The sequence below is a fragment of the Cibotium barometz genome, chromosome 58 (genome assembly GCF_041138505.1).
Source record: "Cibotium barometz isolate CiBa-2024 chromosome 58, ASM4113850v1, whole genome shotgun sequence".
Lineage (NCBI taxonomy): Eukaryota > Viridiplantae > Streptophyta > Polypodiopsida > Cyatheales > Cibotiaceae > Cibotium > Cibotium barometz.
Genome location: NC_141103.1, coordinates 33669341 through 33694443, shown reverse-complemented (window position 1 = coordinate 33694443; position 25103 = coordinate 33669341). Strand labels below are relative to the sequence as shown.

The window sequence follows — 25103 nt, the reverse complement described above, 5'->3', positions numbered from 1 at the left end:
GATTCTCTGGTTACAATCAAGTGTCAATTGATCCGAAGGATCAACACAAGACAGCCTTTGCTACTGAAGATGGCATCTTTGCCTATCGTGTTATGCCATTTGGTCTAACAAATGCACCTGCAACCTTTCAGCGGTTAATGAGTCATGTATTCAAGGAGTATCTTAGGCTATTTCTTGAGATCTTCATGGATGATTTATGTGTTCACTCACAAGAGCGTGATGATCATATAGAACACCTTAGACTTGTGTTTCAAAAGTGTCAAGTTTATCGTATATGCTTGAATCCTGACAAGTGCAAATTCATGGTAAGACAAGGAAAGATTTTGGGCCATATTGTTTCTCTCGCAATGGTATTTCAACAGATATGGATAAAATTGATGTCATTGTCTCATTACCTCAGCCTATCAACCCTAAAGGGGTACAAATATTCATGGAACATTGTGGCTATTATCGTCGATTTATCTACATGTATGCTGTCCTAGCCAGACCATTATATGCTCTTCTTGTAAAGTTTAATTGGACTGATGAGTGTGAGGAATCCTTTGAAAAGTTGAAGCAAGCATTAGTGTCTGCACCCATCTTACGGGCACCAGATTGAAACCAAATCTTTCATGTCTATATTGATGCTTCAAACTTTGCAATTGGATGTATTTTGGCGCTCAATTGGGAGAACATAATAAGGATTTCCCAATCTCATATGCTAGTCGACAGTTGAACAATGCTGAGAAGAATTATACCACAACACAGAAAGAGAAGGTTTGTCCATGATATATGTAGTGAAAAAGTTTCGCCATTACCTTTTGGCAAACAAATTTATATTTTTTGTGGACCATCAAGCACTGCTATATTTGGTGAATAAGCCTTGTGCAACTGGAAGGATTGTGAGGTGGTTTGTCATCCTTCTTTAGTTTGATTTTGAAGTGGCAGTTCGAAAAGGAACAACTCATCTTAAGGCAGATCATTTGTCTCGAATCACCTCTGGAGAAGCTCCTGTGGTGGGTGTGGATGATGATATGTTAGATTCAACACTTTTCCTTGTAGAGACAGCTCCTAAATGGTCTGAACCCATCTTAGAAATTTTGACAAGTGGGCAGATACAACTAGCGGGTCCTAATGTGGACCTATGGCGACCATTCAAGTTAATCTCAAGGAGATTGTATCGTCAGGGTAATGATGGAGTGTTGCGGCTTATACCTAACCCTGACCAATATGAGGAGATCTTGGGATGGGCACATGAGGGTATTGGTGGAATCCATGCATCAGCTACTACTTGTGTGCGACGTATAAATGGATGTGGATGTGTATATGAAAGAATGTGAAGTAAATGGATGTGGATGTGAATGATGAGATGAGAATGAGATGTGAGGTTATGTGAAAGGATGAGATGTAAATTAAATGGATGTGGATATGGATGTGATAGGATGTGATGTGATGTAAATGGATGTGGATGTGAATGTGATAAGATGTGATGTGATGTAAATGGATGTGGATGTGGATGCGATAAGATGTGATGTAATGTAAATGGATGTGGATGTGAATGTGATAAGATGTGATGTGATGTAAATGGATGTGGATGTGGATGGATGTGATGTGATGTAAATGGATGTGGATGTGGATGGATGTGATGTGATGTAAATGGATGTGGATGCGATAAGATGTGATGTAATGTGAATGGATGTGGATGCGGATGCGAATGTGGAATGAGATGTGATGTGATGTAAAGGGGATGTGGATATGAATGGATGTGATGTGGATGTGATGTGATGTGATGTAAAGAGATGTGGGTGTGATGTGATGTAAAGGGATGTGGATGTGGATGTGAATGTGATGAGATGTGAAGTGATAGGTGTGAATGTGAATGAATGGATGGATGTGAATAGTCGTGCATGTGAATGACTGGATGGAAGTGGATGAATGAGATAGGATGTGTATGAATGAGATATGATGCGGATAGATGTGGATGTGATGTAATGTGGATAGAATGTATGTGATGGGATGGTGATGAGAATGAATATGATGGATATGAATGGATGTGATGTGATGGATGTGATATAAATTAATGTGATGAATGTGAATGGATGTGATGTGATGGATATGAATGGATGTGATGTGATGTGATGTGAATGGAGGAGATGTGATGTGATGTGATGGATGTGAATGGATGTGATGTGATGTAAATCGGGATAGATGTAAATGGAGGAGATGTGATATGAAATGGATGTGATGTGAATCGGGATAGATGTGAATGGATGAGATGTGATGTGAAATGGATGTGATGTGAATCGGGATAGATGTGAATGGATGAGATGTGATTTGAAATGGATATGATGTGATGTGATGGGAAATGGATGTGGGGTAGATATGAAATAAAGGAGATGGATATGGGTATCGTGCAAGCTATTTTGTCAGCACCAGTGGCTTGTACCTTACCTTTGCTTGATTTGATAAAGCTTCGACCAGAGTTGTGGAATGATATTGCCACATGTTTGTCAGAGCAGGTATTGCTACAAAAGGGTCACCATCAATGTACTATACACCTTGAGACAAAGCATGTTATGCCAGTTCCTATCAACAAAGTAGGAAAATTTTGTGAGGACAATCAGGGAAATGCTACCCTCCCATTAGAAGTGCGAAAAGTAGCTTCAACTGCAATACTTGATAGTGGTGCAGGAGTGGGCATTGTGACAAGGTCCATTTGGGAAAAGTGGGGCAAACCAGCTATTAGGAGTACAAGGATGCGCTTGCAACTAGCAGATGGAAGCTTAGAACATCCCATTGGGCTGATAGAGAACATATTGGTCACCACATGTGGGATTAAATATGAGCACACATTTGCAGTAATGGATTTTGGAAAGCATCCAAACTATGAAGTGATATTGGGTAGACCATTCATGCAACAATTTCAAATGATTCAAGATTGGGGATACAATTATTTGTACCTCCGACATGATTCTGTCATCACAAGGGTCAACCTAAAGAATCACTCATATCGTGATGTAACAAGGTCTCCAATAGATGAGTTTGATTCTGCTTCATCTGAGGGCTCAAGAGTTACATTGTCAGATGGGCGAGAAGATCTGTGGATGTGTGGAGCCTCATGTAAGGATTTCAACACTGAGAAACTTAAGGGTAATCGAAGTGTATCAGATGAGGCATACATTCCACAACCCTTCCCTGAGCACTTAATTGATCCCCTAGAATGGAGTCATGTCCTTGTAACATTATCGACATGTGCTTTACCTAAGCCAATTCAATTTTGTGACTTAGATGGATATTACATTATTCCTATACGAATGGTACAACCACGTGACCTTCTAGATGATTTGTACTATGGGGATGCATCCATAGCACTGCGTGTAGAGGAAGTCTCAGTGGAGGATTTAACACTCGAATCTGCTAATGATGCTGATAAGGAAGATGGATGGGACTCTGATTTTGATGATGATGTGATAATCCTCGAGGAAGGGTTAGGAAAGGCACGCCTACTCTTGAGAGGAAGGGAGGTTCAAATAGAGATTCCTCAAACGTAAATGCTGTAAGAGCCATAAGAGAATCCGTAAACAAGATGAGAGGGAACGACATGAGAGAATACAAAAAGAAAACAAGGAGTTTAAGAATGAACACTCTCGACCACCACCTCACTTCTCAGGAAAGAATGGATATCTATACTATGTCCAAGCACAAGATAGTATCAAAGACCAAGTAAAACGATCAGATAGATTCCAACCAGGAGAAAAGCTAAAAACTGTTAGCAAAAATCGCAAAAAAACAAAGAGACCAAAACAAAAAATCAAGTCTCAAACAGATTCAAAAGAGAGTTTCAGAAGCGCAAAGATAAAGGTTGAATGAAAAACTCTGATGCAAGATTGCAAAAGAGAGCTCAAACTGCATGGTCTTCAATTAGTGATGACTCAAGTGGACAAGAACAAGGTCTCAATGTTCCCCCCAACTTCACACAGTACACTCTTTAAGATCGGAAGATTGTTCTTCAACAGCCCATGTGACAAAAGTCAAGCATGCCAGGGGTTTCATATGATGGTCTAGAAGATGCAAAAAAAATTGATATCGCTAAGCCAGGAGAAGAGCCTCGCTATGTGTGGATTGCCACAGACTTGTCCTTAGATGAGGAGAAGTTATTAATTCAAACCATAAAGGAGTATCGCGATGTTTTTGCTTGGAGTTATAAAGACCTCAAAGGAGTTGATCCAAGCATATGTCAGCATACAATTCCATTGCGAGAGGATGCAAAGCCAGCAACGTCCTTATACTTACAATGAGAATTTTGCACGAAAGATAAAAGAAGAAATAGACAAGCTCTTAGAGGAAAAATTTATCTACGAGATTGAACACACTGAATGGGTCTCCCCTATTGTAGTGGTGCCCAAGAAAAATGGAAAACTTCGAGTATGTGTAAACCTCAAGAAGGTAAATGCAGCTACTGTACGTGATCATTACCCACTTCCAATCTCACGGATCATGTTTTAGAATGTGTTGCAGGGAAAAAGGCATATAGTTTCTTGGATGGATTCTCTGGTTACAATCAAGTGTCAATTGATCCGAAGGATCAACACAAGACAGCCTTTGCTACTGAAGATGGCATCTTTGCCTATCGTGTTATGCCATTTGGTCTAACAAATGCACCTACAACCTTTCAGCGGTTAATGAGTCATGTATTCAAGGAGTACCTTAGGCTATTTCTTGAGATCTTCATGGATGATTTATGTGTTCACTCACAAGAGCGTGATGATCATATAGAACACCTCAGACTTGTGTTTCAAAAGTGTCAAGTTTATCGTATATGCTTGAATCCTGACAAGTGCAAATTCATGGTAAGACAAGGAAAGATTTTGGGCCATATTGTTTCTCTCGCAATGGTATTTCAACAGATATGGATAAAATTGATGTCATTGTCTCATTACCTCAGCCTATCAACCCTAAAGGGGTACAAATATTCATGGGACATTGTGGCTATCATCGTCGATTCATCTACATGTACGCTGTCCTAGCCAGACCATTATATGCTCTTCTTGTAAAGTTTAATTGGACTGATGAGTGTGAGGAATCCTTTGAAAAGTTGAAGCAAGCATTAGTGTCTGCACCCATCTTACGGGCACCAGATTGAAACCAAATCTTTCATGTCTATATTGATACTTCAAACTTTGCAATTGGATGTATTTTGGCTCAATTGGGAGAACATAATAAGGATTCCCCAATCTCATATGCTAGTCGACAGTTGAACAATGCTGAGAAGATATATACCACAACACAGAAAGAGAAGGTTTGTCCATGATATATGTAGTGAAAAAGTTTCGCCATTACCTTTTGACAAACAAATTTATATTTTTTGTGGACCATCAAGCACTGCTATATTTGGTGAATAAGCCTTGTGCAACTGGAAGGATTGTGAGGTGGTTTGTCATCCTTCTTTAGTTTGATTTTGAAGTGGCAGTTCGAAAAGGAACAACTCATCTTAGGGCAGATCATTTGTCTCGAATCACCTCTGGAGAAGCTCCTGTGGTGGGTGTGGATGATGATATGTTAGATTCAACACTTTTCCTTGTAGAGACAGCTCCTAAATGGTCTGAACCCATCTTAGAAATTTTGACAAGTGGGCAGATACAACTAGCGGGTCCTAATGTGGACCTATGGCGACCATTCAAGTTAATCTCAAGGAGATTGTATCGTCAGGGTAATGATGGAGTGTTGCGGCTTATACCTAACCCTGACCAATATGAGGAGATCTTGGAATGGGCACATGAGGGTATTGGTGGAATCCATGCATCAGCTACTACTTGTGTGCGACGTATAAAACTCAGGATGGGCAATGGTGGCCTACCATGCATGCGGATGCTGAAAAATTTGTTCGTAACTGTGCTTCATGTCATATTCAACAACCAATTCATAATGTCACATTATTCCAAATTTCAACTACACCAAGTTGGAGTAAGTATATTGTGGACTATCTTCAGCATGGTCATACTGATCGAACAATTCCTAAATATCGAAAGCGTGCTATTGAAGTTAAAGCGGCCAACTATATGCTGATAGAGGGCCAACTCTACAAGAGGGGCAAGGATGGGGGATTTGGATCAAGAATTGGTATGGCCATAGCAACAGGTGGAAGAAGAAACGGTCGTACCAATCTTGGAATGTCCATGGCAACAGGTGCAAGAAGGAACGGTCGTACAAATCTTGGAACGTCCGTGCAATCCAGATTCTGAGAAGAGAATGGAACATTATCAGAGCTTGTGTTCTGTGGGAAATCCGGTGCACTAGGAATGCCACTGTTTTTCAGAAGGTCTCACTTGTTGGTCTCGAAGCTTCAGATGTAATGCATAAATGTGTTTGCATGTGTTGGTCTGTGTGTAATGTGAACAAGATGAGATGTGCTGAGCTGGGTTATTTTTTACTGAATCTACAGAGGAACATAACATGACTTGTACCCTGGTCTGGATGTGGCTTCAAACATACTAGGAGAGGGCTCTTAACCTTTGGTTTACTGTTGTAGGTAAGATGTTATAATGGTTTGAGAAGTAGCTTACCCAGATATGGACCTAGAACTAAAAGGTGGTATCTCAAGGAAAAACAAGTGGACTATACACTTGTTGCTAGACCCTCATTTAAGACATATTCAAACAGGGGGAAAGTTGGAAAAAGAAATAGGGGCTGCACTACGGAAAAAGATCAGAAAAAGAAAAAGATAGAACTCATTGAAATACGAAGGAAATGAACTAATTCGACTTGTTAGAAAAATAGTTTATTTCTGTCGGTGCACGTGGGAGGAGGGTGCACAGAAAGAGAAAGTGAGACCTCTACAAGGTTGGAGAGGCAATGAACTGATTGAAATACGAAGGCCTTAAGTGATCATTATCCTCCTATCAGAGTTTCTTTCCTGGTTATGGAGGCGTTTCGTCATCACCACGGCAGCTTGTTGGCTGGTGGCTATGGCTTGTGCCTCGCCTTCCTTCCTACCATCTTCGTGTGTATTCTGCTTCCTATTGTGTTGCTGAGGAAAGCACGATCAAGCATTAAGCTGCCCCCAGGACCTCCAGCTTTGCCCATCGTTGGCCACCTGCACTTGCTAGGAAAGAACCCACACCACTCTCTCTACAATCTCAGCAAGACCCATGGCCCCCTCATGTCCCTCAGGCTGGGCTCCGTCCCTCTCATCGTGGCTTCCACACCAGACATGGCTAAGCAGATCCTGCAGAAGCACGACCAAACCTTCTCTTCGCGCCCGCACAATTTCGCCGTCCCTACTCACGTCTTCGGCGGCCACATGGACATGGTCTTTGCTCCACCCGGCCCTTACTGGAAGCTCATGCGGGGGCTCTGCGTCACCGACCTCTTCACCAACAAGCGGCTCGAGTACTTCGAGCCCGTGAGAAAAGAAGAAGTGAGCGCCCTCATGCGCTCCATCCTAGATGCAGTGGGAACACCCGTATCTCTCCGGCCAAAGCTGCACACCGCTTCCAGCAACATCATTTCCAGAATGGCACTCGGCAAGAGCCTGGCGGAGCTCGCCACTAGCTCTCATGACATTGTAGACCTAATGCTCGAAATGATCCATCTCCTGGGCGTCTTCAACGTGGGCGACTACATCCCTTCCTTGGCGTGGATGGATCTGCAAGGCTATGTGAGACAAAGCAAGGCCGTTGCGCGTAAAGCAAGCACTGTTTTTCAAGAGATTATCGACGATCGGCGCGACATGAGACGTCGGAGCAATGGATCTCCTGCAAACAGTGCACACGACTTCCTGGACCTACTATTATCAGCCTCTCTCGACGCCAAGCACAAGGATCTCCAAATTCGAGACGAAAAAATCAGGGCAATTTTAATGGTAAGATTAGAGACCATTCGTTTTCCTATCATTTAGAGAGAGAGAGAGAGAGAGAGAGAGATTGATTGATTTTTGCGTCGAGGGAGTTATTATAAGCATGCCATCTTATCTCGTTTTGGCGCAGATATATGTGATGTGATGCTCTCAGGATCTAACTAGTTTGTTTTTTTCTTTCAACTAGGACATGTTCTTTGCAGGGATTGACACATCTGCAATCACAATTGAGTGGGCACTTGCAGACCTGCTTACGAACCCCGAAAAAATGCAGACTGTGCAAGAAGAACTTGAACACATAGTGGGAACATCACGCCTAGTTCAAGAGTCAGACATTCCTCACCTACCCTACTTAGGAGCAGTGGGGGTGAAGGAGTCTTTGAGATTGCATCCAACTGCGCCTCTCCTAGCACCACATATGTCAATGCAACCATGCCAAATATCTGGTTACGACATCCCTGCAAACAGCCTAGCTTATGTGAATGGATGTGATGTGATGTGATGTGGATCGGGGTAGATATGAAATAAAGGAGATGGATATGGGTATCGTGCAAGCTATTTTGTCAGCACCAGTGGCTTGTACCTTACCTTTGCTTGATTTGATAAAGCTTCGACCAGAGTTGTGGAATGATATTGCCACATGTTTGTCAGAGCAGGTATTGCTACAAAAGGGTCACCATCAATGTACTATACACCTTGAGACAAAGCATGTTATGCCAGTTCCTATCAACAAAGTAGGAAAATTTTGTGAGGACAATCAGGGAAATGCTACCCTCCCATTAGAAGTGCGAAAAGTAGCTTCAATTGCAATACTTGATAGTGGTGCAGGAGTGGGCATTGTGACAAGGTCCATTTGGGAAAAGTGGGGCAAACCAGCTATTAGGAGTACAAGGATGCGCTTGCAACTAGCAGATGGAAGCTTAGAACATCCCATTGGGCTGATAGAGAACATATTGGTCACCACATGTGGGATTAAATATGAGCACACATTTGCAGTAATGGATTTTGGAAAGCATCCAAACTATGAAGTGATATTGGGTAGACCATTCATGCAACAATTTCAAATGATTCAAGATTGGGGATACAATTATTTGTACCTCCGACATGATTCTGTCATCACAAGGGTCAACCTAAAGAATCACTCATATCGTGATGTAACAAGGTCTCCAATAGATGAGTTTGATTCTGCTTCATCTGAGGGCTCAAGAGTTACATTGTCAGATGGGCGAGAAGATCTGTGGATGTGTGGAGCCTCATGTAAGGATTTCAACACTGAGAAACTTAAGGGTAATCGAAGTGTATCAGATGAGGCATACATTCCACAACCCTTCCCTGAGCACTTAATTGATCCCCTAGAATGGAGTCATGTCCTTGCAACATTATCGACATGTGCTTTACCTAAGCCAATTCAATTTTGTGACTTAGATGGATATTACATTATTCCTATACGAATGGTACAACCACGTGACCTTCTAGATGATTTGTACTATGGGGATGCATCCATAGCACTGCGTGTAGAGGAAGTCTCAGTGGAGGATTTAACACTCGAATCTGCTAATGATGCTGATAAGGAAGATGGATGGGACTCTGATTTTGATGATGATGTGATAATCCTCGAGGAAGAGTTAGGAAAGGCACGCCTACTCTTGAGAGGAAGGGAGGTTCAAATAGAGATTCCTCAAACGTAAATGCTGTAAGAGCCATAAGAGAATCCGTAAACAAGATGAGAGGGAACGACGTGAGAGAATACAAAAAGAAAACAAGGAGTTTAAGAATGAACACTCTCGACCACCACCTCACTTCTCAGGAAAGAATGGATATCTATACTATGTCCAAGCACAAGATAGTATCAAAGACCAAGTAAAACGATCAGATAGATTCCAACCAGGAGAAAAGCTAAAAACTGTTAGCAAAAATCGCAAAAAAACAAAGAGACCAAAACAAAAAATCAAGTCTCAAACAGATTCAAAAGAGAGTTTCGGAAGCGCAAAGATAAAGGTTGAATGAAAAACTCTGATGCAAGATTGCAAAAGAGAGCTCAAACTGCATGGTCTTCAATTAGTGATGACTCAAGTGGACAAGAACAAGGTCTCAGTGTTCCCCCCAACTTCACACAGTACACTCTTTAAGATCGGAAGATTGTTCTTCAACAGCCCATGTGACAAAAGTCAAGCATGCCAGGGGTTTCATATGATGGTCCAGAAGATGCAAAAAAAATTGATATCGCTAAGCCAGGAGAAGAGCCTCGCTATGTGTGGATTGCCACAGACTTGTCCTTAGATGAGGAGAAGTTATTAATTCAAACCATAAAGGAGTATCGCGATGTTTTTGCTTGGAGTTATAAAGACCTCAAAGGAGTTGATCCAAGCATATGTCAGCATACAATTCCATTGCGAGAGGATGCAAAGCCAGCAACGTCCTTATACTTACAATGAGAATTTTGCACGAAAGATAAAAGAAGAAATAGACAAGCTCTTAGAGGAAAAATTTATCTACGAGATTGAACACACTGAATGGGTCTCCCCTATTGTAGTGGTGCCCAAGAAAAATGGAAAACTTCGAGTATGTGTAAACCTCAAGAAGGTAAATGCAGCTACTGTACGTGATCATTACCCACTTCCAATCTCACGGATCATGTTTTAGAACGTGTTGCAGGGAAAAAGGCATATAGTTTCTTGGATGGATTCTCTGGTTACAATCAAGTGTCAATTGATCCGAAGAATCAACACAAGACAGCCTTTGCTACTGAAGATGGCATCTTTGCCTATCGTGTTATGCCATTTGGTCTAACAAATGCAGCTGCAACCTTTCAGCGGTTAATGAGTCATGTATTCAAGGAGTACCTTAGGCTATTTCTTGAGATCTTCATGGATGATTTATGTGTTCACTCACAAGAGCGTGATGATCATATAGAACACCTCAGACTTGTGTTTCAAAAGTGTCAAGTTTATCGTATATTCTTGAATCCTGACAAGTGCAAATTCATGGTAAGACAAGGGAAGATTTTGGGCCATATTGTTTCTCTCGCAATGGTATTTCAACAGATATGGATAAAATTGATGTCATTGTCTCATTACCTCAGCCTATCAACCCTAAAGGGGTACAAATATTCATGGAACATTGTGGCTATTATCGTCGATTCATCTACATGTACGCTGTCCTAGCCAGACCATTATATGCTCTTCTTGTAAAGTTTAATTGGACTGATGAGTGTGAGGAATCCTTTGAAAAGTTGAAGCAAGCATTAGTGTCTGCACCCATCTTACGGGCACCAGATTGAAACCAAATCTTTCATGTCTATATTGATACTTCAAACTTTGCAATTGGATGTATTTTGGCTCAATTGGGAGAACATAATAAGGATTTCCCAATCTCATATGCTAGTCGACAGTTGAACAATGCTGAGAAGAATTATACCACAACACAGAAAGAGAAGGTTTGTCCATGATATATGTAGTGAAAAAGTTTCGCCATTACCTTTTGACAAACAAATTTATATTTTTTGTGGACCATCAAGCACTGCTATATTTGGTGAATAAGCCTTGTGCAACTGGAAGGATTGTGAGGTGGTTTGTCATCTTTCTTTAGTTTGATTTTGAAGTGGCAGTTCGAAAAGGAACAACTCATCTTAGGGCAGATCATTTGTCTCGAATCACCTCTGGAGAAGCTCCTGTGGTGGGTGTGGATGATGATATGTTAGATTCAACACTTTTCCTTGTAGAGACAGCTCCTAAATGGTCTGAACCCATCTTAGAAATTTTGACAAGTGGGCAGATACAACTAGCGGGTCCTAATGTGGACCTATGGCGACCATTCAAGTTAATCTCAAGGAGATTGTATCGTCAGGGTAATGATGGAGTGTTGCGGCTTATACCTAACCCTGACCAATATGAGGAGATCTTGGAATGGGCACATGAGGGTATTGGTGGAATCCATGCATCAGCTACTACTTGTGTGCGACGTATAAAGCTCAGGATGGGAAATGGTGGCCTACCATGCATGCGGATGCTGAAAAATTTGTTCGTAACTGTGCTTCATGTCATATTCAACAACCAATTCATAATGTCACATTATTCCAAATTTCAACTACACCAAGTTGGAGTAAGTATATTGTGGACTATCTTCAGCATGGTCATACTGATCGAACAATTCCTAAATATCGAAAGCGTGCTATTGAAGTTGAAGCGGCCAACTATATGCTGATAGAGGGCCAACTCTACAAGAGGGGCAAGGATGGGGGATTTGGATCAAGAATTGGTATGGCCATAGCAACAGGTGGAAGAAGAAACGGTCGTACCAATCTTGGAATGTCCATGGCAACAGGTGCAAGAAGGAACGGTCGTACAAATCTTGGAACGTCCGTGCAATCCAGATTCTGAGAAGAGAATGGAACATTATCAGAGCTTGTGTTCTGTGGGAAATCCGGTGCACTAGGAATGCCACTGTTTTTCAGAAGGTCTCACTTGTTGGTCTCGAAGCTTCAGATGTAATGCATAAATGTGTTTGCATGTGTTGGTCTGTGTGTAATGTGAACAAGATGAGATGTGCTGAGCTGGGTTATTTTTTACTAAATCTACAGAGGAACATAACATGACTTGTACCCTGGTCTGGATGTGGCTTCAAACATACTAGGAGAGGGCTCTTAACCTTTGGTTTACTGTTGTAGGTAAGATGTTATAATGGTTTGAGAAGTAGCTTACCCAAATATGGACCTAGAACTAAAAGGTGGTATCTCAAGGAAAAACAAGTGGACTATACACTTGTTGCTAGACCCTCATTTAAAACATATTCAAACAGGGGGAAAGTTGGAAAAAGAAATAGGGGCTGCACTACGGAAAAAGATCAGAAAAAGAAAAAGATAGAACTCATTGAAATACGAAGGAAATGAACTAATTGGACTTGTTAGAAAAATAGTTTATTTCTGTCGGTGCACGTGGGAGGAGGGTGCACAGAAAGAGAAAGTGAGACCTCTACAAGGTTGGAGAGGCAATGAACTGATTGAAATACGAAGGCCTTAAGTGATCATTATCCTCCTATCAGAGTTTCTTTCCTGGTTATGGAGGCGTTTCGTCATCACCACGGCAGCTTGTTGGCTGGTGGCTATGGCTTGTGCCTCGCCTTCCTTCCTACCATCTTCGTGTGTATTCTGCTTCCTATTGTGTTGCTGAGGAAAGCACGATCAAGCATTAAGCTGCCCCCAGGACCTCCAGCTTTGCCCATCGTTGGCCACCTGCACTTGCTAGGAAAGAACCCACACCACTCTCTCTACAATCTCAGCAAGACCCATGGCCCCCTCATGTCCCTCAGGCTGGGCTCCGTCCCTCTCATCGTGGCTTCCACACCGGACATGGCTAAGCAGATCCTGCAGAAGCACGACCAAACCTTCTCTTCGCGCCCGCACAATTTCGCCGTCCCTACTCATGTCTTCGGCGGCCACATGGACATGGTCTTTGCTCCACCCGGCCCTTACTGGAAGCTCATGCGGGAGCTCTGCGTCACCGACCTCTTCACCAACAAGCGGCTCGAGTACTTCGAGCCCGTGAGAAAAGAAGAAGTGAGCGCCCTCATGCGCTCCATCCTAGATGCAGTGGGAACACCCGTATCTCTCCGGCCAAAGCTGCACACCGCTTCCAGCAACATCATTTCCAGAATGGCACTCGGCAAGAGCCTGGCGGAGCTCGCCACTAGCTCTCATGACATTGTAGACCTAATGCTCGAAATGATCCATCTCCTGGGCATCTTCAACGTGGGCGACTACATCCCTTCCTTGGCGTGGATGGATCTGCAAGGCTATGTGAGACAAAGCAAGGCCGTTGCGCGTAAAGCAAGCACTGTTTTTCAAGAGATTATCGACGATCGGCACGACATGAGACGTCGGAGCAATGGATCTCCTGCAAACAGTGCACACGACTTCCTGGACCTACTATTATCAGCCTCTCTCGACGCCAAGCACAAGGATCTCCAAATTCGAGACGGAAAAATCAGGGCAATTTTAATGGTAAGATTAGAGACCATTCGTTTTCCTATCATTTAGAGAGAGAGAGAGAGAGAGAGAGAGAGATTGATTGATTTTTGCGTCAAGGGAGTTATTATAAGCATGCCATCTTATCTCGTTTTGGCGCAGATATATGTGATGTGATGCTCTCAGGATCTAACTAGTTTGTTTTTTTCTTTCAACTAGGACATGTTCTTTGCAGGGATTGACACATCTGCAATCACAATTGAGTGGGCACTTGCAGACCTGCTTACGAACCCCGGAAAAATGCAGACTGTGCAAGAAGAACTTGAACACATAGTGGGAACATCACGCCTAGTTCAAGAGTCAGACATTCCTCACCTACCCTACTTAGGAGCAGTGGGGGTGAAGGAGTCTTTGAGATTGCATCCAACTGCGCCTCTCCTAGCACCACATATGTCAATGCAACCATGCCAAATATCTGGTTACGACATCCCTGCAAACAGCCTAGCTTATGTGAATGTATGGGAGACCCAAACACATGGGAAAAACCTTTAGAGTTTTGTCCTCAGAGATTTTTGGACAGCAGCATGGATGTACGTGGACATCACTTTGAGCTAATACCTTTTGGATCTGGCAGGAGGGCTTGCCCTGGGTTGAAGTTAGGCCTTCTCAATGTGCACATTGTTTTGGCAAGTCTCCTTCATGGTTTTGTTTGGACAACTACAGACAAGCCAGACATGACAGAGAAGTTTGGCATTATTATGACATTAGTCGATCCATTAGTTGCAATAGCTAGGCCCAAGTTGCCTAGACATCTCTTTGAAGCATAACAATAAACTTTTTGGTCATGCCTTATGCAAGATGGTGGGAGGCTTGGGAGGAAAGGCTTGGTCAATGGAGAGTGCTCAAGATTGAAGCAGTATTCGAATAAAAACTATTTTCCCAAAAAGTAAAAAACCTTCATCTAAAAATTGTGAAATTATTTATAAAGAAAATTTTTAAATTTTGAAGGTTTTTGTTCTACAACCCCTCAAAATCTGCAGGTTTTTGTACCCTTAAGTTTCAGATTTGAAGGTAATTTTATAAATCTGCAAGTGCAAATTACACTATACCCGGGTTTTTTTCGAACAGTGGATTGAAGAGATCCAACGTGGAAATTTTAGCAAAAGTTTTGTTTTTGAAAGTTTGGGAAGTCTTGATTTAGACGTGTTTTGAATAACATTTTTGTCTTCTTTCGATGTGATGGTGGCTATCGAAAATATTTATTGTTTACAATAATAACACTATAAACTGTCAAAACTCTATTTTGTAAATGGATATTTCCAACACTTGTTGATTATTTTGTTATAAAAATCTTTCTACTAAAAATTAGTGCAAAAATATATGTCTACTGACACTAGTTGGTAAATACAAAAGTGTCATGGGATACTTTTATGTCTTGTTAACTCGATGCATGTGGGGTATTTTTACAATCCTATTATGATGAATTTTCACACACTATTTTTGACATCTTTTTTAATGTGGTTCATTGAAGAGTCTCTTTTTTCGAGGATTTGGTGATGGGATGAGTTGCACAAACTTAAGTTTCCCTCTAGGTGGTTGTTTTGATGGCAAAATGGTGAGCTACATTCTAAGAAATTCTCCTTGTTACCAACACCCTTAATGTGACTTCAATTTGCATATATAAATTTGCCTCTTCTTGCTGAGTGTGGTGGTAGCTTTTTTATAGTCCTAATTAGTTAAAATGGGGAGATTCCAATAGCTTTTTTTGCACTAAGTTGAGCAAATTTATGCATGAGAAATATTAAAATGATAAAAGAGGAATTCCCATGACATTTGGAATTCAATCATTTAAATGGTAAAAGTATAATTCTTGGCATATTAGGATAATATTGGATATTTTTATTAAAAAAAAGAGAAATTTTAGATAAATTTATTTTATGATAAAAGAGAAATTCCTATGACATTTGGAATGCAATTAATTAAATTCAAAAAGAAGAATTCCCATGATATTTGAGATCCAAGAAATTAAATGGGAGAAAGAGGAATTTTTAGCATAATTCAAATTATGAGTATTTATCAAAAGTGGAATTTTGAGCATTATTGGGAATATGGGTAGAATTGTTTTTTGTAAATCCCATGAATCTTTTACTCAAAAAGAAGAATATTGAATATTTTTCACTTGAGAAAATTAAGAAAGAATATGAAAATATCCGTTGAGAAAAAGAACCTTTACCTAGGCCAAGCAATTGGCAGAAATTTAGAAAAAGTCCCATCGTCGATATCGAAGTAGAAAAAGCTACTAAATAGGAAAGAGATGTGATAAGATGTGAATGGGATGTGAAAGGATGTGATGTGATGTAAATGGATGTGGATGTGTATATGAAAGAATGTGAAGTAAATGGATGTGGATGTGAATGATGAGATGAGAATGAGATGTGAGGTTATGTGAAAGGATGAGATGTAAATTAAATGGATGTGGATATGGATGTGATAGGATGTGATGTGATGTAAATGGATGTGGATGTGAATGTGATAAGATGTGATGTGATGTAAATGGATGTGGATGTGGATGCGATAAGATGTGATGTAATGTAAATGGATGTGGATGTGAATGTGATAAGATGTGATGTGATGTAAATGGATGTGGATGTGGATGGATGTGATGTGATGTAAATGGATGTGGATGTGGATGGATGTGATGTGATGTAAATGGATGTGGATGCGATAAGATGTGATGTAATGTGAATGGATGTGGATGCGGATGCGGATGTGGAATGAGATGTGATGTGATGTAAAGGGGATGTGGATGTGAATGGATGTGATGTGGATGTGATGTGATGTGATGTAAAGAGATGTGGGTGTGATGTGATGTAAAGGGGATGTGGATGTGAATGGATGTGATGTGGATGTGATGTGATGTGATGTAAAGAGATGTGGGTGTGATGTGATGTAAAGGGATGTGGATGTGGATGTGAATGTGATGAGATGTGAAGTGATAGGTGTGAATGTGAATGAATGGATGGATGTGAATAGTCGTGCATGTGAATGACTGGATGGAAGTGGATGAATGAGATAGGATGTGTATGAATGAGATATGATGCGGATAGATGTGGATGTGATGTAATGTGGATAGAATGTATGTGATGGGATGGTGATGAGAATGAATATGATGGATATGAATGGATGTGATGTGATGGATGTGAATGGATGTGATATAAATTAATGTGATGAATGTGAATGGATGTGATGTGATGGATATGAATGGATGTGATGTGATGTGATGTGAATGGAGGAGATGTGATGTGATGTGATGGATGTGAATGGATGTGATGTGATGTAAATCGGGATAGATGTAAATGGAGGAGATGTGATATAAAATGGATGTGATGTGAATCGGGATAGATGTGAATGGATGAGATGTGATGTGAAATGGATGTGATGTGAATCGGGATAGATGTGAATGGATGAGATGTGATTTGAAATGGATATGATGTGATGTGATGTGATGTGGATCGGGGTAGATATGAAATAAAGGAGATGGATATGGGTATCGTGCAAGCTATTTTGTCAGCACCAGTGGCTTGTACCTTACCTTTGCTTGATTTGATAAAGCTTCGACCAGCGTTGTGGAATGATATTGCCACATGTTTGTCAGAGCAGGTATTGCTACAAAAGGGTCACCATCAATGTACTATACACCTTGAGACAAAGCATGTTATGCCAGTTCCTATCAACAAAGTAGGAAAATTTTGTGAGGACAATCAGGGAAATGCTACCCTCCCATTAGAAGTGCGAAAAGTAGCTTCAACTGCAATACTTGATAGTGGTGCAGGAGTGGGCATTGTGACAAGGTCCATTTGGGAAAAGTGGGGCAAACCAGCTATTAGGAGTACAAGGATGCGCTTGCAACTAGCAGATGGAAGCTTAGAACATCCCATTGGGCTGATAGAGAACATATTGGTCACCACATGTGGGATTAAATATGAGCACACATTTGCAGTAATGGATTTTGGAAAGCATCCAAACTATGAAGTGATATTGGGTAGACCATTCATGCAACAATTTCAAATGATTCAAGATTGGCGATACAATTATTTGTACCTCCGACATGATTCTGTCATCACAAGGGTCAACCTAAAGAATCACTCATATCGTGATGTAACAAGGTCTCCAATAGATGAGTTTGATTCTGCTTCATCTGAGGGCTCAAGAGTTACATTGTCAGATGGGTGAGAAGATCTGTGGATGTGTGGAGCCTCATGTAAGGATTTCAACACTGAGAAACTTAAGGGTAATCGAAGTGTATCAGATGAGGCATACATTTCACAACCCTTCCCTGAGCACTTAATTGATCCCCTAGAATGGAGTCATCTGAGGGCTCAAGAGTTACATTGTCAGATGGGCGAGAAGATCTGTGGATGTGTGGAGCCTCATGTAAGGATTTCAACACTGAGAAACTTAAGGGTAATCGAAGTGTATCAGATGAGGCATACATTTCACAACCCTTCCCTGAGCACTTAATTGATCCCCTAGAATGGAGTCATGTCCTTGTAACATTATCGACATGTGCTTTACCTAAGCCAATTCAATTTTGTGACTTAGATGGATATTACATTATTCCTATACGAATGGTACAACCACGTGACCTTCTAGATGATTTGTACTATGGGGATGCATCCATAGCACTGCGTGTAGAGGAAGTCTCAGTGGAGGATTTAACACTCGAATCTGCTAATGATGCTGATAAGGAAGATGGATGGGACTCTGATTTTGATGATGATGTGATAATCCTCGAGGAAGAGTTAGGAAAGGCACGCCTACTCTTGAGAGGAAGGGAGGTTCAAATAGAGATTCCTCAAACGTAAATGCTGTAAGAGCCATAAGAGAATCCGTAAACAAGATGAGAGGGAACGACGTGAGAGAATACAAAAAGAAAACAAGGAGTTTAAGAATGAACACTCTCGACCACCACCTCACTTCTCAGGAAAGAATGGATATCTATACTATGTCCAAGCACAAGATAGTATCAAAGACCAAGTAAAACGATCAGATAGATTCCAACCAGGAGAAAAGCTAAAAACTGTTAGCAAAAATCGCAAAAAAAACAAAGAGACCAAAACAAAAAATCAAGTCTCAAACAGATTCAAAAGAGAGTTTCGGAAGCGCAAAGATAAAGGTTGAATGAAAAACTCTGATGCAAGATTGCAAAAGAGAGCTCAAACTGCATGGTCTTCAATTAGTGATGACTCAAGTGGACAAGAACAAGGTCTCAATGTTCCCCCCAACTTCACACAGTACACTCTTTAAGATCGGAAGATTGTTCTTCAACAGCCCATGTGACAAAAGTCAAGCATGCCAGGGGTTTCATATGATGGTCCAGAAGATGCAAAAAAATTTGATATCGCTAAGCCAGGAGAAGAGCCTCGCTATGTGTGGATTGCCACAGACTTGTCCTTAGATGAGGAGAAGTTATTAATTCAAACCATAAAGGAGTATCGCGATGTTTTTGCTTGGAGTTATAAAGACCTCAAAGGAGTTGATCCAAGCATATGTCAGCATACAATTCCATTGCGAGAGGATGCAAAGCCAGCAACGTCCTTATACTTACAATGAGAATTTTGCACGAAAGATAAAAGAAGAAATAGACAAGCTCTTAGAGGAAAAATTTATCTACGAGATTGAACACACTGAATGGGTCTCCCCTATTGTAGTGGTGCCCAAGAAAAATGGAAAACTTCGAGTATGTGTAAACCTCAAGAAGGTAAATGCAGCTACTGTACGTGATCATTACCCACTTCCAATCTCACGGATCATGTTTTAGAACGTGTTACAGGGAAAAAGGCATATAGTTTCTTGGATGGATTCTCTGGTTACAATCAAGTGTCAATTGATCCGAAGGATCAACACAAGACAGCCTTTGCTACTGAAGATGGCATCTTTGCCTATCGTGTTATGCCATTTGGTCTAACAAATGCACCTGCAACCTTTCAGCGGTTAATGAGTCATGTATTCAAGGAGTACCTTAGGCTATTTCTTGAGATCTTCATGGATGATTTATGTGTTCACTCACAAGAGCGTGATGATCATATAGAACACCTCAGACTTGTGTTTCAAAAGTGTCAAGTTTATCGTATATGCTTGAATCCTGACAAGTGCAAATTCATGGTAAGACAAGGGAAGATTTTGGGCCATATTGTTTCTCTCGCAATGGTATTTCAACAGATATGGATAAAATTGATGTCATTGTCTCATTACCTCAGCCTATCAACCCTAAAGGGGTACAAATATTCATGGGACATTGTGGCTATTATCGTCGATTCATCTACATGTACGCTGTCCTAGCCAGACCATTATATGCTCTTCTTGTAAAGTTTAATTGGACTGATGAGTGTGAGGAATCCTTTGAAAAGTTGAAGCAAGCATTAGTGTCTGCACCCATCTTACGGGCACCAGATTGAAACCAAATCTTTCATGTCTATATTGATACTTCAAACTTTGCAATTGGATGTATTTTGGCTCAATTGGGAGAACATAATAAGGATTTCCCAATCTCATATGCTAGTCGACAGTTGAACAATGCTGAGAAGAATTATACCACAACACAGAAAGAGAAGGTTTGTCCATGATATATGTAGTGAAAAAGTTTCGCCATTACCTTTTGACAAACAAATTTATATTTTTTGTGGACCATCAAGCACTGCTATATTTGGTGAATAAGCCTTGTGCAACTGGAAGGATTGTGAGGTGGTTTGTCATCCTTCTTTAGTTTGATTTTGAAGTGGCAGTTCGAAAAGGAACAACTCATCTTAGGGCAGATCATTTGTCTCGAATCACCTCTGGAGAAGCTCCTGTGGTGGGTGTGGATGATGATATGTTAGATTCAACACTTTTCCTTGTAGAGACAGCTCCTAAATGGTCTGAACCCATCTTAGAAATTTTGACAAGTGGGCAGATACAACTAGCGGGTCCTAATGTGGACCTATGGCGACCATTCAAGTTAATCTCAAGGAGATTGTATCGTCAGGGTAATGATGGAGTGTTGCGGCTTATACCTAACCCTGACCAATATGAGGAGATCTTGGAATGGGCACATGAGGGTATTGGTGGAATCCATGCATCAGCTACTACTTGTGTGCGACGTATAAAGCTCAGGATGGGCAATGGTGGCCTACCATGCATGCGGATGCTGAAAAATTTGTTCGTAACTGTGCTTCATGTCATATTCAACAACCAATTCATAATGTCACATTATTCCAAATTTCAACTACACCAAGTTGGAGTAAGTATATTGTGGACTATCTTCAGCATGGTCATACTGATCGAACAATTCCTAAATATCGAAAGCGTGCTATTGAAGTTGAAGCGGCCAACTATATGCTGATAGAGGGCCAACTCTACAAGAGGGGCAAGGATGGGGGATTTGGATCAAGAATTGGTATGGCCATAGCAACAGGTGGAAGAAGAAACGGTCGTACCAATCTTGGAATGTCCATGGCAACAGGTGCAAGAAGGAACGGTCGTACAAATCTTGGAACGTCCGTGCAATCCAGATTCTGAGAAGAGAATGGAACATTATTAGAGCTTGTGTTCTGTGGGAAATCCGGTGCACTAGGAATGCCACTGTTTTTCAGAAGGTCTCACTTGTTGGTCTCGAAGCTTCAGATGTAATGCATAAATGTGTTTGCATGTGTTGGTCTGTGTGTAATGTGAACAAGATGAGATGTGCTGAGCTGGGTTATTTTTTACTGAATCTACAGAGGAACATAACATGACTTGTACCCTGGTCTGGATGTGGCCTCAAACATACTAGGAGAGGGCTCTTAACCTTTGGTTTACTGTTGTAGGTAAGATGTTATAATGGTTTGAGAAGTAGCTTACCCAGATATGGACCTAGAACTAAAAGGTGGTATCTCAAGGAAAAACAAGTGGACTATACACTTGTTGCTAGACCCTCATTTAAGACATATTCAAACAGGGGGAAAGTTGGAAAAAGAAATAGGGGCTGCACTACGGAAAAAGATCAGAAAAAGAAAAAGATAGAACTCATTGAAATACGAAGGAAATGAACTAATTGGACTTGTTAGAAAAATAGTTTATTTCTGTCGGTGCACGTGGGAGGAGGGTGCACAGAAAGAGAAAGTGAGACCTCTACAAGGTTGGAGAGGCAATGAACTGATTGAAATACGAAGGCCTTAAGTGATCATTATCCTCCTATCAGAGTTTCTTTCCTGGTTATGGAGGCGTTTCGTCATCACCACGGCAGCTTGTTGGCTGGTGGCTATGGCTTGTGCCTCGCCTTCCTTCCTACCATCTTCGTGTGTATTCTGCTTCCTATTGTGTTGCTGAGGAAAGCACGATCAAGCATTAAGCTGCCCCCAGGACCTCCAGCTTTGCCCATCGTTGGCCACCTGCACTTGCTAGGAAAGAACCCACACCACTCTCTCTACAATCTCAGCAAGACCCATGGCCCCCTCATGTCCCTCAGGCTGGGCTCCGTCCCTCTCATCGTGGCTTCCACACCGGACATGGCTAAGCAGATCCTGCAGAAGCACGACCAAACCTTCTCTTCGCGCCCGCACAATTTCGCCGTCCCTACTCACGTCTTCGGCGGCCACATGGACATGGTCTTTGCTCCACCCGGCCCTTACTGGAAGCTCATGCGGGAGCTCTGCGTCACCGACCTCTTCACCAACAAGCGGCTCGAGTACTTCGAGCCCGTGAGAAAAGAAGAAGTGAGCGCCCTCATGCGCTCCATCCTAGATGCAGTGGGAACACCCGTATCTCTCCGGCCAAAGCTGCACACCGCTTCCAGCAACATCATTTCCAGAATGGCACTCGGCAAGAGCCTGGCGGAGCTCGCCACTAGCTCTCATGACATTGTAGACCTAATGCTCGAAATGATCCATCTCCTGGGCGTCTTTAACGTGGGCGACTACATCCCTTCCTTGGCGTGGATGGATCTGCAAGGCTATGTGAGACAAAGCAAGGCCGTTGCGCGTAAAGCAAGCACTGTTTTTCAAGAGATTATCGACGATCGGCGCGACATGAGACGTCGGAGCAATGGATCTCCTGCAAACAGTGCACACGACTTCCTGGACCTACTATTATCAGCCTCTCTCGACGCCAAGCACAAGGATCTCCAAATTCGAGACGGAAAAATCAGGGCAATTTTAATGGTAAGATTAGAGACCATTCGTTTTCCTATCATTTAGAGAGAGAGAGAGAGAGAGAGAGATTGATTGATTTTTGCGTCGAGGGAGTTATTATAAGCATGCCATCTTATCTCGTTTTGGCGCAGATATATGTGATGTGATGCTCTCAGGATCTAACTAGTTTGTTTTTTTCTTTCAACTAGGACATGTTCTTTGCAGGGATTGACACATCTGCAATCACAATTGAGTGGGCACTTGCAGACCTGCTTACAAACCCCGGAAAAATGCAGACTGTGCAAGAAGAACTTGAACACATAGTGGGAACATCACGCCTAGTTCAAGAGTCAGACATTCCTCACCTACCCTACTTAGGAGCAGTGGGGGTGAAGGAGTCTTTGAGATTGCATCCAACTGCGCCTCTCCTAGCACCACATATGTCAATGCAACCATGCCAAATATCTGGTTACGACATCCCTGCAAACAGCCTAGCTTATGTGAATGTATGGGAGACCCAAACACATGGGAAAAACCTTTAGAGTTTTGTCCTCAGAGATTTTTGGACAGCAGCATGGATGTACGTGGACATCACTTTGAGCTAATACCTTTTGGATCTGGCAGGAGGGCTTGCCCTGGGTTGAAGTTAGGCCTTCTCAATGTGCACATTGTTTTGGCAAGTCTCCTTCATGGTTTTGTTTGGACAACTACAGACAAGCCAAACATGACAGAGAAGTTTGGCATTATTATGACATTAGTCGATCCATTAGTTGCAATAGCTAGGCCCAAGTTGCCTAGACATCTCTTTGAAGCATAACAATAAACTTTTTGGTCATGCCTTATGCAAGATGGTGGGAGGCTTGGGAGGAAAGGCTTGGTCAATGGAGAGTGCTCAAGATTGAAGCAGTATTCGAATAAAAACTATTTTCCCAAAAAGTAAAAAACCTTCATCTAAAAATTGTGAAATTATTTATAAAGAAAATTTTTAAATTTTGAAGGTTTTTGTTCTACAACCCCTCAAAATCTGCAGGTTTTTGTACCCTTAAGTTTCAGATTTGAAGGTAATTTTATAAATCTGCAAGTGCAAATTACACTATACCCGGGTTTTTTTCGAACAGTGGATTGAAGAGATCCAACGTGGAAATTTTAGCAAAAGTTTTGTTTTTGAAAGTTTGGGAAGTCTTGATTTAGACGTGTTTTGAATAACATTTTTGTCTTCTTTCGATGTGATGGTGGCTATCGAAAATATTTATTGTTTACAATAATAACACTATAAACTGTCAAAACTCTATTTTGTAAATGGATATTTCCAACACTTGTTGATTATTTTGTTATAAAAATCTTTCTACTAAAAATTAGTGCAAAAATATATGTCTACTGACACTAGTTGGTAAATACAAAAGTGTCATGGGATACTTTTATGTCTTGTTAACTCGATGCATGTGGGGTATTTTTACAATCCTATTATGATGAATTTTCACACACTATTTTTGACATCTTTTTTAATGTGGTTCATTGAAGAGTCTCTTTTTTCGAGGATTTGGTGATGGGATGAGTTGCACAAACTTAAGTTTCCCTCTAGGTGGTTGTTTTGATGGCAAAATGGTGAGCTACATTCTAAGAAATTCTCCTTGTTACCAACACCCTTAATGTGACTTCAATTTGCATATATAAATTTGCCTCTTCTTGCTGAGTGTGGTGGTAGCTTTTTTATAGTCCTAATTAGTTAAAATGGGGAGATTCCAATAGCTTTTTTTGCACTAAGTTGAGCAAATTTATGCATGAGAAATATTAAAATGATAAAAGAGGAATTCCCATGACATTTGGAATTCAATCATTTAAATGGTAAAAGTATAATTCTTGGCATATTAGGATAATATTGGATATTTTTATTAAAGAAAAGAGAAATTTTAGATAAATTTATTTTATGATAAAAGAGAAATTCCTATGACATTTGGAATGCAATTAATTAAATTCAAAAAGAAGAATTCCCATGATATTTGAGATCCAAGAAATTAAATGGGAGAAAGAGGAATTTTTAGCATAATTCAAATTATGAGTATTTATCAAAAGTGGAATTTTGAGCATTATTGGGAATATGGGTAGAATTGATTTTTGTAAATCCCATGAATCTTTTACTCAAAAAGAAGAATATTGAATA

The 25103-nt window shown here is 41.1% G+C and overlaps 1 protein-coding gene and 2 pseudogenes across 1 annotated transcript; all 3 read left to right on the top strand.

Annotated features, from left to right (window-relative positions):
* The first annotated feature begins 6898 nt into the window (after positions 1 to 6898).
* Positions 6899 to 7876, top strand: LOC147606198 (3,9-dihydroxypterocarpan 6A-monooxygenase-like). Its single transcript, XM_086792926.1, has one exon. The coding sequence runs from the start codon at positions 6899 to 6901 to the stop codon at positions 7874 to 7876; it is 978 nt and encodes a 325-aa protein (XP_086649052.1).
* A 4964-nt stretch (positions 7877 to 12840) lies between these two features.
* LOC147606197 (cytochrome P450 CYP736A12-like) lies at positions 12841 to 14894 on the top strand (annotated as a pseudogene).
* Positions 14895 to 21980: 7086 nt separating this feature from the next.
* LOC147606196 (cytochrome P450 93A3-like) lies at positions 21981 to 24030 on the top strand (annotated as a pseudogene).
* The last annotated feature ends 1073 nt before the right edge of the window (positions 24031 to 25103 follow it).

Excerpts from the sequence above, each read along its gene's own strand:
- LOC147606198 (XM_086792926.1), top strand. The coding sequence starts at position 6,899 with ATGGAGGCGTTTCGTCATCACCACGGCAGCTTGTTGGCTGGTGGCTAT.